Source organism: Clarias gariepinus, chromosome 18 (assembly GCF_024256425.1).
Source record: "Clarias gariepinus isolate MV-2021 ecotype Netherlands chromosome 18, CGAR_prim_01v2, whole genome shotgun sequence".
NCBI classification, from domain to species: domain Eukaryota; kingdom Metazoa; phylum Chordata; class Actinopteri; order Siluriformes; family Clariidae; genus Clarias; species Clarias gariepinus.
The window spans coordinates 6,214,979-6,234,366 of NC_071117.1; the positions used below are offsets into that span (position 1 = coordinate 6,214,979).

General features: G+C 38.7%; 2 protein-coding genes across 6 annotated transcripts in view; one reads left to right on the forward strand and one right to left on the reverse strand.

Annotated features, from left to right (window-relative positions):
• Positions 1–1,991: 1,991 nt before the first annotated feature.
• LOC128506507 (B-cell receptor CD22-like) lies at positions 1,992–9,618 on the reverse strand. 5 transcript variants are annotated; one of them, XM_053477007.1, is made up of 9 exons: positions 7,491–9,618; positions 7,203–7,271; positions 6,277–6,612; positions 3,660–3,908; positions 3,269–3,523; positions 2,933–3,178; positions 2,688–2,769; positions 2,561–2,603; positions 1,992–2,369 (listed from the first exon to the last, which is right to left on the reverse strand). In XM_053477007.1, exons 2-8 carry the CDS (start codon positions 7,258–7,260, stop codon positions 2,573–2,575), a joined length of 1,257 nt encoding a protein of 418 aa, XP_053332982.1. In that variant the 5' UTR covers positions 7,261–7,271; positions 7,491–9,618; the 3' UTR covers positions 1,992–2,369; positions 2,561–2,572. The 5 variants fall into 5 exon arrangements, with proteins under 5 accessions (XP_053332982.1, XP_053332979.1, XP_053332980.1 ...); XM_053477004.1 differs by having other exon boundaries at positions 1,992–2,434; XM_053477005.1 differs by having other exon boundaries at positions 1,992–2,603; positions 7,496–9,618.
• A 7,476-nt stretch (positions 9,619–17,094) lies between these two features.
• LOC128507003 (adhesion G protein-coupled receptor E3-like) overlaps positions 17,095–19,388 on the forward strand; it is a 29,819-nt gene continuing 27,525 nt past the window's right edge. Inside the window, exons 1-3 of the mRNA XM_053477619.1 lie at positions 17,095–17,113; positions 17,218–17,271; positions 18,141–18,425. Of these exons, the coding sequence (XP_053333594.1) occupies positions 17,095–17,113; positions 17,218–17,271; positions 18,141–18,425 (358 nt within the window). The remainder of the gene's footprint in view (positions 17,114–17,217; positions 17,272–18,140; positions 18,426–19,388) is intronic.

Here is a 19,388-nt window from a genome sequence, read left to right on the forward strand (position 1 = left end):
TGGTAAGTTTCCACCTGAGAAGTTTTTGTTCAAGGTCATAGCTGGTAAAGAAATTGATACGTGTGATATTGTGACCTTGCAGTCCAGTAGTCATATCGAGGACTACATGTTTTCCTTGATTTTTCTCAGGAATGCCACTTGCATGTTTGCCTGTGTAAATCTGCAGATATCTGGTTTTGGCATCACAGGCTGCCCAAATCTTTATGCCGTATTTTTCTGGCTCACTAGGCATGTACTGCCAGAAACGGCATTTTCCATGGAAATGGACAAAACGTTAATCTACTGTTACCTCTGGCCCTGGGTTGAACATCAGTGGAAGGAGCTGCACCCACCTTTCCAGACATCCCTGATGGGAGCCAGCTTGCCAGAAGGTCAGGAGGTACTGAGCTCCAATAGATGTTACCACTTTTGGATTTGAACGTTTCAGCAGGAGTGAGGACAGCTTCAGCATCGGTGACCTCCTCATCAGATGTGTCTGTCCCTTCTGGTAGATACTATACAATGTCTTCCTCTTTGGAAACCTGCTCATCTGTATCACTAGGCTGTTCTGTGGCCTCATTTTCAGAAAAGATATGATCCAAAGTCTGGCTTACTGTAAATCTTCTTATTTTTGACTGCTGCAAACAGGAGATGTGACTCTGCAAGTCACCAATGCTAAACAAAATTTGTCTTATGCAAGCCTTACATGTCTGAACATGTCTTTCTTTGTTTATTTGTTCTGTTTGTTCAGGTAAGGAGGCACACAGGCAAAGAGAGAAGCAAAATGCCCCTCAAAATGTCTTTATGATTTTTCTGCACCTCCTCTCTAAACACCCCAACCTAAATGCCTTAGTTGAGGCTCTTAGGGCCACTCTTCACCATCCGCATACGGCGAGTAATGTAGTGTCGCCCCTCCTTTCCATTCGTCAAGAAGAGCGATCTGTAGCTGACTACACAGTTGAGTTTCAGACCCGTACTCCAAGCGCCTAGTCGGTTGTTCCCCCGGCTATAGACGCGAAGCCTCACCTCCGCTCATGCAGGCAGAGCCTGAGGCTTTGTATCCCGTCCCTGATTTTGTGCCTGAACAACTTGAGCTGGAAGACATGGGAAAGCCCATGCAGATAGGCATCGCCAGGCTTTCCCTTCAGCGTAGCAGCTTTCAGGGGGTAAGCAACGCCCGTCAAGCAGCAAGCCACAGAAAGGGTCATCCCAGGAGGAGTGGGCTAGGTTTAACCCAACAATCAATACCCCATCATGCCGGGCTCCTCCTACCAGCTATGTGCTCAGGGACTGGGATCCGGGGAGCCTGAACGGTGGCGCTCATCGATTCGGGGGCCACGGAAAATTTTATTGATGGAAGGCTAGCTGCGGCACTGGGTATTTCGGTTAGCCAGCTCCCTTTCTCCAGCCCGTTGGTCTCCCTGACCAGCCAGGCAATTACGTCAGAGTGTGTGACGCAGAGGGCGGCCCCAGTGATACAACGGCTTGGATATCATTTCGAGCAAATCTCTTTTCTGGTAACCTGGGTGCCAGAACAAAGAGTAGTGCTGGGCTTTCCCTGGCTTCAATGTCACAACCCTTGCAATAACTGGTCGACCCGTTCCATCTCGAACTTGGGATGTTAGTGCACCCTAAGCTGCCTTAGAGGCACCCAACCCCCAGTACCTCTTACTACTGCCCCTCAGGGCTACTTGAATGTAAAACCGCATCGTAGGCCAGTACCAAGCTAGTTCACACCACACGCCTTAAATAATTTTTGTTTAAAAATGGGTGAAATCTTATATCTTATATTTAATTGTTCTGTTTTATCAGAAATTGTCAAGAATAATATATAGTCACATCCCCCCCCTCCCCCCCAAGCCATGGTGAAATTGTTTAGTCTTTATTCAGAGCTATGGGATTTAGCAATGTCCTGACGTCAATAATATTAAAGGCGTTGGGTGCACGTTTTTTTTTTTTTTTTTTTAAATGAAATAAAATGACACGCAAAGGCATCTTTCTCATGTCTTTGAGTTTATTATGTATGTAATATAATAGGATAGTATAACACTTACTGTTATACTATACTTGGGGCATAAAATATTTTGGATTGTAAACATGACCACTAATGCTAGCTGGCCAGTTTGTTGTTAAGAAAAAGCACAAGTGAAAGTGAAAACTCATCTGCTGACTGAAACAGACCTGACTGAATAAATATTACACACACTGTTATAAAATGTTTAAGTCTGATTTAAATGTCTGTAAGTTGCTGATGTTGCTGGTGTTCAGCGATTCAGTTTCCCCACTTCAGTGAGGAGCTCACTCTATTCATCAGCTGTTCAAGTTCAACTTCAGTGAGGAGCTCTCTCTATTCATCAGCTCTTTTAGCACTCATTTAATTCATTGTGTTCCTCAAAGTCCGAAAGAAAAAACACAGATATTAACACCATTATTATTGTTATCAAAACACAAGTGTCTGCAGAAAGAAAGGGGCAGAATGTTAGAAGGTTCTGATCTTGGTCGGTGGCAGCTTGGTGCTACTAAGATTTAAATTAGAGAGGTTTTGATCAGTAATTCAACGTCTTAAGCCTAAGTTACTCACATGATAATCGTCTTAATCTGTCTTTTTCTTCTGTTTCTTCAATCTGCTCACACAAAGTCAAATGATTATCCACTGTGAGCATCCTCAGAACAATTAGTAATGAATTTATCAGCATAAATATTCTCACCTCAGCCAAAAGAGTGCAGAGAGAAGAGCTGCAAGACCAAAAAGTCCAACTGTAGCAGATACATACACAATCACAGAACTTCCTGATAACACACACACACACACACACACACACACACACACACGTACATACACATACATACACATACACACAAGGTGTCCTTTAAAAGTTGCTGTACACTGAAGATTGTATAATGCATATAATGCAGCAGTGATCAAACAGAAATAAATAATTATTGCTCTTACTGTTTAAAGTGATGGACAGTGCAGATGATCTCTCAGAGCCGTGTTTATTCTGAGCCTCGCAGTAGTACTGTCCACTCTTTAGAGCTGTGTAACTCTGTCCAGATCCTACAGCTGAGGATTCATTCACCTTAAACCAGGTGTAGATCTCCACAGGTGGGTTAGCATCACTGCTGCATGTCAGAGTCACTGAACTGCTCTCCACAATGTTAATGTGGACAATTGACACTGAGCCATTTTTTGGAGGATCTAAAATAAGCAAAAAGATAACACTTTAAATTAAATATGTAGTACATTTATAGGTTATTGGTTGTGGGACGGTCTACAGCTTTAACTTACACAAAACATTCAGAGTTACACTGCTGGACTCCTGATGTCCAGCTTGATTACTACACTTGCACTTGTACTCTCTGCCATCTCCAGAGCTAATCTTGGAGATGGTGTAGGTCTTTCCTTTGCCTATCATCATGGTCCCCTTATACCAGGTGTAGATCTCCACAGGTGGGTTAGCATCACTGCTGCAGGTCAGAGTCACTGAACTGCCCTCCACTATTTCATCGGAAGAAATGGACACTGAGACATTCTTTGGAGGATCTAGAGCATTTCATGAAGTAAGGAAAGAAGCTCATGCTCATCAACTTTATTCTTTATTTCTTTACTTTCACTGAATATTAAGTGATTTATGATTTATTTAGTTTCAATATATATAAAAAAGGTGAATAAGGCTCACATCTGATCCTGAGGATTTGAGCAGGAGAGGGGAGATGTTCATATCCTCTTACAGCACAGCTATAACTGCCTGCATCCTCACTGCTGACCGGCTGCAGGTGGATTTCATTGCTCTTGGTTGTGTTTGTGGTTAAACAATGGCAATTTTTGTACCAGATAAATGTTGGATCAGTCAGACTGCAAGTGGTTTCACAGGTCAGAATGGCTGATTGTCCCTCTGTTACTTCTGCAGGAGCGATCACCTGAAGATCTTAAACACAGAGAGACACGTTAAATCTGCTTTACTAAATAACATAAATATACATAATTGTCAAGTGAATGCAAAATAAATGATTTTCCATTTTTTAATAAATAAAAATCAGAAAATTGTGGTGTGCATTTGTATTCATCCCACTTCATTCTGATAAACCTAACTATTATCGGAAACCAACTGCCTTCAGAAGTCACCTAATTAGTATATATTTTTTTCTCATTCATTAGCAGGCTGTGTGTGGGAGTCACAGCAGGTGACACCATCAACGCCAAGTGGCCACGTCTCCGCGACGCCATGTAAAACTCCGCCATTAGTGCCTATGGAAGGAAAGAGAGGAAGAACGCTGACTGGTATGAGGCCCACTGGGAAGAAATGGAACCCGTGACCGAGGCTAAGAGGAAAGCCCTATTGGCTTATAAGGCCACGCCCTGCCCTAGTACACTACAAGCCCTACGGACTGCCAGGAGCAAAGCCCAGCAGACCGCCCGTCACTGTGCTAACGCCTACTGGCGGAACCTCTGTAGCACTATCCAGGCAGCTGCCGATACAGGCAACATAAGAGGGATGTACGATGGCATCAAGAAGGCAATAGGCCCAACGTCCTCCAAGATCGTTCCCCTCACGTCCAAGACAGGTGAGGTCATCACTGACCAGGAAAAGCAGATGCAGCGATGGACCAACTACTTCAAGCTGTATGCAACTCTGAACATTGTAGCAGACATCGCTCTCAACGCCATCCCAGGCCTGCCAGTTATGGAGGAGCTAGACACCCCACCCACTGTGGAAGAGCTCAGCATAGCCATCGACTGCCTTACTGGTGGGAAAGCACCTGGGAGTGACGGAATCCCTCCAGAGGTCCTGAAGAGAGGGAAGAGCGGGAATCAGCCCTTCTACAGCCACTCCACGACCTCCTCTGTCTCTGCTGGGACCAGGGTTATATCCCCCAGGACATGAGAGATGCCACCATCATCACTTTGTACAAGAACAAAGGTGACCGGAGTGACTGCAACAACTACCGGGGCATCTCCCTACTTAGCATCATTGGCAAAGTGTTTGCACGTGTCGCTCTAGCCCGCCTGCAGACCCTTGCCTTTCGCATTTATCCAGAGTCCCAGTGTGGCTTCAGGGCTGGTCGATCAACAGTGGACATAATCTTCTCATTACGCCAGCTGCAAGAGAAATGTCAGGAGCAGCGGATGCCACTCTACATCGCTTTTATCAACCTCACAAAGGCGTTTAATTTGGTCAGTCGAAGCGGACTTTTCAGCTTGCTGCGGAAGATCTGCTTGCAATGGTCATGTCGTTCCACGATAACATGTACAGCATTGTTTGCTATAACGGCGAAACCTCCGAGGCCTTTCCAGTGAGCAGCGGAGTAAAGCAGGGCTGCGTCCTCGCGCCTACACTCTTTGCCATCTTCTTCTCCATGCTCCTTCAGTACACCTTCAAGGACTGTAGCAAGGGTGTCTACATCCACACCAGGTCCGATGGCAAGCTCTATAACATATCCTGTCTCTGTGCAAAGACCAAAGTCACAAAGGTACTTATCCGTGAGCTGCTCTTTGCTGACGTTGCAGCCTTGCATGTATACACACACACACACACACACACACACACACACACACCCACCCCTGATGTTGTAGCCTCTTGAGAGCTTCTGGAAGCCTAGTGAGAGCTGACTGGCCGAACTCTCTCATTGGGATGGGACGCACTTAGCACTCCCACATCAATCACAGCTCTACAGATAATCAAGCGGAAGGAGTGGACAGTGCAGTCCTCCAAATGTGTTACAACATCTTAAACCGCACATGAATAACGAGTTCGAATTTTTGATGCGGTTGGCTGGCGTTATCTGGTTTGGAGGAAACACTTGAACATCTTCGCCCCACCCTGACTGGTAGTGGCCTTAATGTGGGAGCCCCTAGTGATGAGTGGGAATCAGATATGACTAAATTGGGGAAAAAATTTGAAAAAAATAAAATAAATAAAATTTCACAATTTGTGCTTTTTACACCATTATCTCACCAGATTCTCTTAAGCTCTGGCTGACATTTGTTGTCGAGCTGTTAAGAGTTTTGTTTTAGCTTTGTTTGTTTTAGCACTTTCACCGTAATTGACATTTATTATAGCCTCATAAATTGTATTTTACATTTATGTTGTAAGATCGAATGAAAACATTTTAAAATCCAAGCAAATAAATGTCTATGTTTGTAATGTTAGTAAATTACAGTTTTTAAATGTATCATTAAAACAAAAATGTTTTAGAAATCTTCATTAAGCTTTTATAAACACAGACCATACTTTATCTAAAAAGAAAGATTATCTAAAGAGACCTGAGATATAAAATATATATATATATATATACCTGTAACAAGAAGAATAACTCCAGGTTGGCCGAGCCATTTTTCTTCATTTGTTCTGATTCTGAAGTAGTATTCATTTTGATCTGATTTCTTCACGTCACTCAGTCTGAGGGAGAAGTGTTTCTCTTCATCTCCTAAATACTCCACTCTGTCTGAGTAACCTGGTTCATCAAACAGACCAGTGTCTTTACCTTCAAATGGGTTTATTAACCAAAATGTATGTGTCACTGTAAGCCATGCTGGGTGTGTGTACGAGCCATTCATTAACACTGTAGATCCTTTTAAAGCACAGAGATTTGTCTGGCTGTATGTCACACTCCATTCATTCCCGAAAGCTCCTAAAACATGACACATGAAAGAGGTTATTAGAGGTCATTATCAAGAGTCCCATAAAACACTGAGTTAGCTTACATTATTTTGATTTATATATAATAAAAAGCTTACATTACTATTTGCTTATCTATTTTGTCATGAATACAATTGCACATCAAGGTTGCAATTATAATTACTGCATTGCACTTATTATTAATTTATGTCTTTTTAAATTATTACGTGTGGTTTATAATCTTAATTCTTATATTTTATTTTAGCTTTCTGCTAGTATTCACTAGTAACTAATGTGTAACACACTAGCATTGCACTGGTAACCATGTGTGTTTACTGACTACATGTAAGATATACAGTGTGCAGGCACATTTGCAAAAAAAATAAATAAATAAATAAATAAAATAAAAACATAAAAACAGTTTTTTACCACTAAAAGGAAATATTTAACATTTTAAACGTGTGGTTTTGTAACTACATACATACAAAATCAATCTGCGTCTGCAGGAGCGATTAAAGCAGTTGATATATAAATGAAAAACATATTGATGGATGATGAATTATGGTCTCTGGTGTGCGTAGAAGATGGAAATGTGTAACTCACCTGAGACCATCAGAAGAAAGATCAGACAAGATGAAGGTGGCATTTTGAGGGACATCATTGGTGAAGGTTCTGTACATGATTAAGTAAATCAACAAATGTTACTTATAATAAGCCTTAAAGCACAATCAATCATGGCTTCTTTAAAATAAAAATATGTCATATGACTCTTGCCATTTATTTATACTGCACATACTCCATTGTACAGTGAAGTTTATGGCCCCTATTTTTGTCTATGTGACATGTCTCTCTCTCTCTCTCTCTCACTCACACACACACACACACCCTTACTTCACCGTAAGAGTTCTGTCTTTGTGTCTGTCCACCAGTTCCAGTCTCAGTTTCGGCTCGGGCTGTGCTGCTGCTTCTCAGTACAGCTTAACTCTGGTGCTCAATCTGACGCTTCCTGGATAAAAAAAAAAAAATCATCTTGCAGCCAAGTGTTTATGCGTCATGTTAACTTTCACTTTCGTTTCCGCGGTGGTAGATCTGTTTCTGTTTCCTCTTTGCTGTCCAGATTATTTTTTTTTTCTTCCAACATTTTACATTCTTTACCTGGTATCTTTTTGATTTCATTTAGTTGCTGTAAGTAATTGTGCATGTTAAACGAATCAAAAGCGATGTAGAATATGCAGAGTTTTAATATATCATTGCCTCTATGTAAATCAATAAGTGGCTTTATAATTTCAGAATGAACACAATGACAGTTCACTTCTTATTCCTATTGCAATTGTTGGGCAAAATGATCAAATACAAGAATAACTAGACATCATGGGAAGTATTCATTCATTTATTAATTTATTTGTGTGGAGATGTCATGTAAAGGGCCCCCTTCCTCTTTTAGGAGTCAGGGGTAGCTCAGTGGTTAAGGCATTGGACTATGGTTTAAAAGATCCCAGGTTCAACCACCAAGTTGCCACTGTGGGGCCCTGCTTAGATGTATAATAAGATAAACATGTAAGTTGCTCTGGATAAGAGTGTATGCCTAAATGTAAAGTTTTTTTTTTTAACAAAAAAAACTGATTCTGAAAGCAACGTGAGGCAGGGCGGAAGAGAGACGAGGCGGAGGAGGAGCGACAGTTTTTTTGTGTGTTCGACTGACGCGGAAAAAACAGAGGCAACGGAGAGCGTCATAGTGGCGGGAAAAGTAACACAGCGATTTTTTCCTGACTCATTTTTGTACGTGAATTGCAGTAAGTGAGTACCGAAGTGAGCTGACGAGGGGCTGGATCGAGCTTGAGCTGCTTTATTGAAGAAGTGAAACTTGCTGTGGAAACAAGCCGAACACCAACTTTATACGAGAGGGGAGTCGCTGAAAGAGAGCTGTGTGAGCGTTTGTCTCCTTCTGAATAGAGCTGGGGCACTGTGAGATTGCGAAAGTTCTGCCCTATTACAGTTGACATGTGAGACTATTCTGACAGTATTTCCGCGCTACTAAAAAAGAGAAGCGAACTTCTGAACGGGGAATTGTTGTTGCAGCTCTCCCCATGCTGTTTTGACACGTTGCTGCCACCATGTGGACGCAAACGGCATTGTACAGTAGATTCTTTGCTGATGGATCTGTTTTTTTCTGTTTTTGGGTCTTACGCCCTTGCTGAGAGATTAATTTCTTTTTGCTTTATCAATTTTATGGTGGACCTTTTGGACGTGTAACACTGTTTTTAATGGTATATTTGGAAGTGTGTATGTGTAAAAAGAAAATGTGTCCAGATAATAATGAGATGAATGAATGATTGATGAATGAAATGTTTTTGATGAGCAAGCCAAGAGTAATGGCAACAGTGGCAAAGAAAAACTCCCTGAGATGGTAATTTACAGCATTTACCACTTTGTACAGTTCCCCTGTCTTTTAACAACACTTAAAAGATGTGTAGGCATTGCAGAAATCAAGTGACTAAGTGTTGCAGGTGTTAGTTTGTCCCATTCCTCCTGCAAACACTGTATTCTCTTCTTGAATCTACCAACATGCACGTTTTTACACTTTCACGGTTATTTATTTAAACCATGTTTTCCCCCAATTGAGTATGAAGGGGTTTAAACTCTTATGAAACAACTAGAAAAAATTTTTTGGTTTTTTTTTAATACCAAATTTTTGACTCCTTCTCTCCTTTGAAACTCCAAGCTGGAGGAATAAAAACAATTCTTTACCACTTGAAGAAAACATTTAACCATTATTATGTGTGTTTTTTTAATTAGACACATACAAAAGCAAATGATTAAAGAAGTTGATTTATATGAATTAAAAATATATTGATGGATGAAGAATTATTGTCTATTGTATGCACCTGAGATCATCAGGATAAAGATCAGACAAGTTGATGGCAGCATTTTTTAAAATAAATAAATAAAACATTTTCTTTTCTTTTAAGATATCAATTTTAATTTACTTATTAATGTTTTCACTCACTTACTCATCTTCTATACCACTTATTAATGTTTTATGCTTTTATTTATTCCTCACTTTTATTTTTTATGATTTAATGCATCATCTATTAAATAAAACAATAATGCATGTTTGTGTGTGTGTGCGTGTGTGTGTGTGTGTGTGTGTGTGTGTGTTTAACATGATTTGTTTGTAGTTGAGCGTGTGTACAGTAACAGAATGTTGTTGTTTTTTTTTTAGTGTAGATCTTAGGTGTAACAAGTTTACATACTAGTTAGGCCCATGCAAATATCTAATTTAAATGTGAAATTAAAGCTAACTAGCAATTAATACTGAATGTGTGTGTGTGTGTGTGTGTGTGTGTGTGTGTGAGAGAGAGATAGATAGATAGATAGATAGATAGATAGATAGATAGATAGATAGATAGATAGATAGATAGATAGATACTGTAGATAGATAGATAGATCAAAAAGAAGGAGAAATGCTGAGGAATGTATACATTTCCATTTCTGTTTGTCACATGAAAGGAGTCAGAAACTATACTCTTTATTCATCATTTACAAATGATAACACATCATTTAATAAATAATTATTTTCGGCTTACAATCCTAAATGAAAAAAAAACTTTCATCTCTCTTTCTTTCTCAAAACCCTGCACTCATTCATTACAGTTGGAGCACAATTCCAGCCAATCAGAGACTTTAACTCATGCGCATGTGTAAAACCATGACATCTTCTGTTGCGCTTTGGGCTAGTATTATTTATTGTGTGTTAATTGATAGTTAATTGATTGTATGAGAGCTGAAAAGAAGACTTGCTTTTTAAAGAACATTACACAGTACACTGTATGAAGTCATATTTTGGATCTACAGTGAAATAAGTGCAACTCCTGTGCTTTGGTATTGAGGCCAACAGAATGAGGAACAAAACCTCTACAGAAAAAAAGATCACCCTTTTCCAATATTAAACCTTCCTGATCTATTGTAATATTATACACCAGTCCTGTAGTGTAAAAAAAAAATAAAAACTCATACTGTAAGGTAAGCATTGTTAATATACTGTGTTGATATACTGTAATATATGGAAATATAATTTTGAATGTTTTCAAGACTGAGAAAAATAATCATGGATTGGGTAAACTGAAACCATATAGTGATACAGAGATCTCACTGTAACACGGCCACCCATGTGGTTTTCTAGGCAGGTGGAGCAAGTCAGGGCACAAAGAGAAACAGAGAGAGGGAACTAAGGTAGTGGTTTTGCACAAAGTATATATATGTGTGTGTTTCAATCTTGAGCATGTCAATCTTTTATTTTACTTGAAGTTACCCCTTTGTTTGTGTTTGTGTGTGTGTGTGTGTGTGGGGGGGGGGGGGGGGGGGGGCACTAAGTTTCCCTTATGCATGAAAGTGTGTATGGTTAGGATGAAAGAATTATAAGATCAGATAATATAAGAATAGATAAGATCAAATAAGATGTTTGACTGAGACACATCCAAAAAAAAAACACAATCACATCCCTTCTTTCTGTGAAGCAACTAATGACTCAAAATTGCAGATTGCTGTAAATAAAGTGAGTTTGTTGGAGCCAAGAAAAGGAGAATTACTATTGAACCACTATTGAAGTAAAAAGATATGGACATGGACAGTATTCATAGACTAGAATTAAGCACAATGTGTGTAATCATTGGGTATGTAATGTGTTTATGAATAATACATGGTATGTGCTGATTTCAATTTTTTTATACACATATTGCACAACCTTGCTTAATTCTGCATTTGGTCGGGATGAATTATTTTCTGCGAGAATCTACATTGGCTCTAAGTTAAGTAAAGGTGATTCCAAGGCCCTCTGAGTTTCCAAAAGCCCAAAAATGTTATATGGAAATTGTAAAAGTTTGGCTTTCATCAAGGTTGTGGGTCCAGTATGATAGAAATTCAAGGTGCCTAGAATCTGTACTGACACCCCCAATAATGTGTAATGATGAACTGTATTATTATTATTATTGTTATTATTATTATTGTTGTTATTATTGTTATTATTATTATTATTATCATTATATTGTTGTGGCTTGTTTATGTTTTTTGATAATGTGGTTTCATTTTTAGTCCCTAGTCTAGAGAACTAGTGAAACGTGTGCATGGCGTGTGCTATAAATGAAAATGCAAATATATGCTGTATTCTGGAGAACTGTGTTTTATCACCGAGTTTATTTAGAAGTGTGTAAGTGTGTGTGTGCGTGTGTGTGTGTGTGTGTGTGTGTGTGTGTAAGTGAAAGAGAGAGAGAGAGAGAGAGAGAGAGAGAGAGAGAGAAAGAGTTTCAGTAGAAGGATGAAGGTGTGATTTGTTGGATTTGTCTGTTAGAACTAAACATCAAAACTGTTCATGTTTAATATTTTAACACAGTAGTTGGCAATGCTTTTATTTATTAATTGCTTTGTCCATAATGAGTATTAACATGTACTGACATTAATACAAATAATATTGTAGTGTTGATCACCACCACTGACCAAACATTTGTGGCTAGTGAAGTAACTTTATACTGAATCAGATAGAATTTGATCTCTAGCGCTTTAACAATAGTCATTGTCTTAAAGGAGCTCGAGACAAAACTTTTGGAAGTGTGTATGTGTGAAAAAACTGTGCCTAGATAATAATGACATGCATAAATGAATGATGAATGAAAATGTCTCTGATGAGCAAGCCAAGGGTGACGGCGACAGTGGCAAGGAAAAAAAACCTGAGATGGCAATAGGAAGAAACATTGAGAGGAACCAGACTCAACAGGGAACCCATTTGGGTGATAACAGATAGAGATGATATAACATCATGTGTCTTATGCAGGTGAAAGTTCAATATAACAGAAGTTATTTAAATTAAGATGAAGTCCAGTTCAGCATAGGGATGAGTCAGTAGGTGCAGAGGGCAGATGGGGTCTGGATCACTGGGAGCACAGGAGCAGGATGTGTAGCTCCAACCATCATAAAGCAGAATCCAGCTGGAGCTGGTCCTTCTCTGGATGCCTCAGGATCCTTGCAGGGTCGGCCTTTGTCTACTGAAGCTGGTACAATCTCCAGATGCCTCGGGATGGGTAGAAAGGTACAAAACAGATGGAGAGAATTACAGTAGCGTAGTTGCCATTCAGGATAGATGTACTGAAGTATGAAGTTATGGGATGAGTTACGCGTATGCCAGATTAAAGAGATGCGTCTTGAGTCTACTTTTAAACTGGGAAACTGTGTCTGAACCCTGAACACTGTCTGGAAGGCTATTCCAAAGCTTTGGAGCTAAATATGAAAATGCCCTACCCCCTTTTGTAGATTTTGAAATTCTGGGAACTACCAGAAAATCTACAGCTCAGGCATAACATAAGCCTTTACTGACAATTTCTGTCATTTTCTCTTGATGGTTTCTTCCTCTCTTAGCTCACTGATATTTTTATCGCTACTTTCCATTTTGCAACCCCTAACAGAACGCTACCTCAAATCAATACACAGCTAACTGTTTGCGTCTCCTTACGCTTTGTGGGTGACATAAGCACGTCTTCTTCTACACTTAATTTTTTAAACTATATTTACCCCTTACTTAAGGGGTATTTTAATTCAAGTCAATGTATCTAATGACACCAAATTATAAATAAACAATACACACATTACCATTTTAATTAAACATTTATTTGCCAAATTTGACAAGACATGAAGTCTAAACTCAACCTGGTTTACTTTGCAAATGACATGTAACAAGATCATAAACAAAGAGCTGAATTGATCTCATTAATAAACAGTTTTAGAAACAATACTCCTGCCACAAGTAGTATTATACAGTTAATATGTGGAAAGTAGACTTTTGTATTAGAATCTAATGAGTCACATTTTACATCTGAAAGATTGCACACCTTCACACTTCAGTTTCCTGCAAACTGTGGGATCCATACAAATGTGTGTGCAGACCTTCTCAGGTCTTAAAGAAGCAATGACAGTCTAAATGAACACAGGACACTAAATATCCATGACCAACAGTACCATGCTTCACTCCATAATGATCGAAATTCCTTTTGATGATACGACAAATGTGCAGAGCTTACACCGCCATCCCATAATGCTGGCACCTAAAAAAGGAACAATAGTATACACGTAAGTACAAGTGTGACTGTTAATATAAAGTCTACCAGACTGGTAAAATAGTACTTCCATTCAAATACATACTTTTTGGACTAATATACTGAACTTAATCACACTAATCTACGAGTGGTGTTCAAGTCAAAGTGGGACTTGTGATGAAAATTATCTGGAATTGATTTGATTTTGATTTGATTGAGCCCATTGCTAAAATTCCTGTAAACATTCCAGTGTAATGCTTTTACAAATAATGGACTGCTTCGATCACCAAAGGCATTTTGTTCTTGCAGAACAATGCACAACCTCAGATATAGAGAAAATAAATAAAATAAATAAATAGAACTCAGAACTCATAAGTGTGTTCTGTTATTCGCTTTGACTTGAATGTCCCTTGTACACGTTATAAAAAAAATAAAAAATTAGCTGTAGTACTTTTGCACTTGAAATACATTTGAAGTATAGAACGGCATGTACTTATGATTTTAACTTAAGTAAAAAGTTTGAAGTTCTATTGTTTTAAACAAAGCTACAGTATGCAGCATTACTCTTCTAATCAAACTGCCTGCCTCTAGTGCTGTAAATTATGACTGGAGCTGTGCTGGACTCGGGGCTGTGCTGGACTCGGAGCTCTGCTGGACTCAGAGCTGTTGCTCTCTGCAGTGTTACTGCCGCTGGACTCACAGCTGATGCATTTACGTTTTTCAAGCAGTTTTCTACTGCAGCGTGCTCAGTGTTTAATCATGTTAAAAATACTCACAGTATACTTACAGTAACGGATAAAACGCTGTCAAACCCAGGTGCCTAAACAGTGCCAGAACCCGGACACTACACCTCATTTCTGCTGTTTAAACCTGCTTTGGTCTGCGTTTCCTCCTTAAAGTGTCGGAGTGACCAAGCAGAGTAGAGTTCAGTGTGTGAGGTGGACTGTTACAAATACGCAAATTATTTGAACATGTTAGTTTTATATCCTCGCCACAGTGGCGGTTGGCTGCGCAAAATCACCGCGTTTGGTGGGAGAAATTTACAACCGCGGCCGGTCACACCGAGAAACCCGGACATGCACGCGCTGCTGCTCGGTGTTAAATCTCTCCTTCCACACCAGATTTTAAGTGTGTGTATTAACCGCGCTTTAGCTGAGCGGTTCAGTGGTTCGGTGGACTGGCCTGTTGCTAGCTATGGTTAGCTCTAGAGCTCGGCTGTGACAGGATTCAGAACAGTAACTCACACCCTATAAAGTTGTGTGTGCAGGCAGACAGAGTCATTATTACAGTAACGTGTGTTAGCTGTTTACTCACCAGGATTTGTAAGGAATGTTCCAGAATGTTCCAGGTGCTTCATGTCCATTCTCACATCCTCACAGCCTTCTTGTCTCTGATGTTACACCAGACTTCCCATGAGCACTTGCACAGGGCAATTTACCCAATTATTTAAGTTTTTGTTGTTAAAAATAAAGAATATTGAGTTGGAATAATTTATATTATGTAGTTCTTGAAACTAATCAGTACAATTACTCCATTAACAGATATTTTGATTTAAATGTATCAAAAAATATTAAGTGCATGTTAAAAATATAATTCAGTTAGTCAAATACTGATTTTTACTAGTGAAGTAAACTTAAATTATAGTGTAAATTTAAGACAAAATGAATAGTTTTTTTTTTTAGGCATTTATTTTGATTTGTCTAACTCAAACAATCATGTATGTGACTTTTAGAGATTTTATTAAGGTAACTAACTTTTTTATAACACAGAATAATTTTTAAAGTGTACTGTAGGTTAGGTTGATTGCCGTTCCCAAATTGCCCATAGTGTGTGAATGAGTGTGTGTATGTGTGTGTGTCCTGCAATGGATTGGCACCCTGTCCAGGGTGTACCCCGCCTCGTGCCCTAAGCCTCCTGGGATAGGCTCCCGGTCCCCGCAACCCTGAATACAGGATGAAGCGGTATAGAAGATGAGTGAGGGAGTGAGTATTGTTGTACAAATTTAGAAGCTTTTAATGGGAAGACCTGAGGAGATTTCCGGTCAGTCCCCTGCCTCGCTCACAAACTAGAATCAGGGCTCAGGGGCAATCGGGGTTAATTGAAAAACACAGTGTCATGTAAAATGTGACATGCAAACAAGTGAAAAATATATGATTGCACAACCATTATTATTATTACACACACACACACACATTTTATTTCAACTCAGAGAACATGATGTACTGTAGTTTTAATAGCCGGCACTTGAAAGACAAAAAATTATAATGGTATGGAGACAGCAGCTCGGAAATTGTAACAGGAGCACCTTCTGTAAACGAGATCACAGGTAAGTAGTTAGTTAAGTATGTTCTTTTTATGTGAGCATAGGAAGTTGAGTCCACTTCGTAGATACGTAGTCTAAGTACTGCAGAAACAGATACGTCTTGAGTCGTCATTTAAAATTAGTCAGAGTTTCTGCTGTACGGACATCTAGAGGAAGTTCATTCCACCACCTAGGTGCCAGAACAGAAAAGAGCCTGGATGAATGCCGCCCTCGATCCCTGAGAGATGGTGGGATGAGGCGAGCAGTGCTGGAGGATCGGAGGGAACGTGATGCAGTGCGTGGTGTGATTAGATCAGAGAGGTAAGTGGGTGCTGGGCCATTTTTAGTTTGTAGGCAAGCATAAGTGTTTTGAATTTGATGCGGGCAGCTACAGGAAGCCAGTGCAGGGAGCGGAGGAGTGGGGTGGTGTGGGAGAACTTGGGATGGTTAAAAATGAGACGTGCTGCTGCATTCTGGATCAGTTGCAGAGGATGAATCGTGAACAGAGGCAGGCCTGCCAGGAGTGAGTTAAAGTAGTCCAGTCTTGAAATAACAAGGGACTAAACAAGCACCTGAGAAGCCTGTGAAGAGATACTGTGAAGACATACAAAGAGAGGAGGAACACCACAGCAACAGCCCACCACAACATTTGACTATGATGTGGATTTCCTGGAATATATGCAGAATTCCTCCTACCAGTACTACCTCAAGAGAAAAAACCTTTGTTCAGTTGTTTAAGTGAAATGTTTATGATGATGCATCGCCATGGAAACTCATTAAAATTTGTGGTACACAGCTTCCATCTGCTATGACCAAAACCCCAGGTTATATAATACCCAAGCAAGATCCTGGTTAATTACATTACCACAAAACATTTCATGTAGGATGATTTGAGGAAAATCTTTACATTGATGACTTTCCTTTTTAGGGTTTATAAAATAAAGCCAGGCATGATACAGAAAGGTGATACACAAGCCATATCTAGTCACTGCCGCTACTCTCTATTGGTCCTTGTCCTGATGATGTCATCACCACTGGTCAGTTGGACACACCTGAGCTTGTCTGTCATTGCAGTCTTTCGATACACCAGGAGAGGACAGGAAGAGGAAAGATGAACTCCCTTGACCTGTGTGAGTGCCTGATACTTATTGCAAACTTGATTACACTTATGAAATTATCTAACATTGAATTGAATGTATTAATAAATCAGGATTTTGTTTCTATATTTTACCAGGGTTTGCTTTAATTCTTCTGACTGTAATCACAAACATCAGCACTTTTCAATACTGTAAGTTTATTACATGAATGTTTCTCTCTTTTATTTACTTAATGAGTATATAATGTAAAATTATTGCAAAACATTTCAGGATACTTTATCAAGTTACAACATCAACCTTTTATGCGTTCATTGTTATAATTAATTTGTGCTTTATTTACTTTACAAATGAAGATAAAGTCGACATATTTGATATCACACAAATTAATCTGACTTGTAGCAGTTCCTCCTTGCACCCCCTGGTCTGGGTTTAATTCCCATCTTGGTCTCTGTGAATGGAGTCTGCATGTCCTTCCCTTGCTTGGTGCCTTTCCTCTGGGTACACTAGTTTCCCACAGTCCAGATTAGACTAATTGTGAATGTGCGTATCCTAGAAAGAACAGACACCCCTACCATAGTGTACCCCGCCTTACCTGTATACCTTAAATAAAGGCTGCAGGCCACCCATGACCCTATATACAAGTATGCATGACCCTGTATGCAAATTTTCGCAATAAACACAGAGCTTAAATTAAACAAAACAAATATTATAGAATACACTGTATTGATTAAGATTATAATTAAATGAAAATTTGCTTTTTGCTTAAAGATTTAAAGATTCTTTTACTAAGTTTAAAAATATATATATATTTATTTAATTTGTTATATGTTATATTACAATTATTAAAAACTCTTATTTATTATTATTATTATTATTATTATTATTATTATTATTATTAGTAGTAGTAGTAGTAGTAGTAGTATTTTAAATAGAAGTTTAAACCAATAATCAATAATGTAAAACCACAAGTGTTAACCAATGAGATGTAAATGTGATGAATCTTAATCACAAGCATGTAAGACTTTTAAATAACAAAAAATATGTTTAGTCTCATCCTCAGCTTCGTGTTCCAGTTATAAAAACATTTCCGATCCGTGGCGGAATGTTGGCTTTTGCAATAAAACTTCGGTTAAGAGTGACACTAACCTGGTGGAGGGATGGTATCGCTTCATCGGTGTAGGTGGAGACCAGGTTGTCTCTTCCTGTTCACATGCTACCACCAGTGGAAACATAACTTACAACTTATTCACGTGTAATTCAAACATCAACTACACAGAGTATACACCCTGCAGTGGAGGATTCACAGTCTACTACCTCCGGCCCACCAAGAATACCTATGCTACACGTGAGAACTACTAAACTTTGACTTGACTTAACTACCTTATTTAATTATGCTTCAGAATAAAACTAATGCAATTATATTTTCTCATTAGTTTGTTCTGCATAAACATGCTTATTTTATGGTTACAACTGATTAAATTACTGTAATGTATGTATTTTTTAATGAGCAGTGAAAGTATAAGACCAATCCATATATCCATGTAACATATCAATGAATTTTTACCACATAGATCTTTGTTTCTTCCTTTATTTTTTCTTTCTTCCATTCTTTCTTTCTTTCTTTCTTGATTGATTGATTGATTGATTAATTGCCATTCTAAAATCTCTGAAACACCTACTCTACTCAGAGAAAGTTCTGGAGGTGATTCAGCATAAGAATAACTTATAAATAATAAACAATGAATAGGTTTATCAGCTCTTGGTTGCCTGCTTTGCCTGTGTAAGAGCTTTGACTTGGGTCACACCACAGATACGAGACGAGGTCTTATGGGAAAAGGATGAATTTTTAAGGAAAAAGGGGAAGGAAAGGGATTAGACAAGGGAGGAAGGAAAGAAGGGAAGAGGTAAGGGGGTGTACGCTTAATAATAATAATAATAATTATTATTATTATTATTATAAAATTATTATTATTATTATTTTAAAATCGTAAAGTTGGTGTTTTCAGCTGTGACACAGTGTATTAGCACTGATGGTATTATTATAAGTCAATCCTATTCACATACAATAAAAATACGAATAATAAACCTTAAATATTTTTTTTACATGTCTCATTCATTTAGTTTTTTTTAGTTTTACATTTGCTTTTTACATTGGTTTGCATTCTGTAGCTTTACAATCAGTGAAATCCGTATTTCATTGTTTAAAAAAAAAAAAAAAAAAACTTCCTCCCCTTAATTGGAAAAGAGAGCCTCTGAAAACTAATCAGCAATAAACTATTAATAGTATTAAATCAAATATTATGTATTT

Coding starts and splice junctions, on each gene's coding strand:
- LOC128506507 (XM_053477005.1), bottom strand. CDS start 7,260: ATGATGTCCCTCAAAATGCCACCTTCATCTTGTCTGATCTTTCTTCTG. Junction 3,179..3,268: donor TGTAACTCTGAATGTTTTGT/GTAAGTTAAAGC, acceptor TGCTTATTTTAG/ATCCTCCAAAAAATGGCTCA. Junction 2,604..2,687: donor TCTGCACTCTTTTGGCTGAG/GTGAGAATATTT, acceptor TTGTGTGAGCAG/ATTGAAGAAACAGAAGAAAA.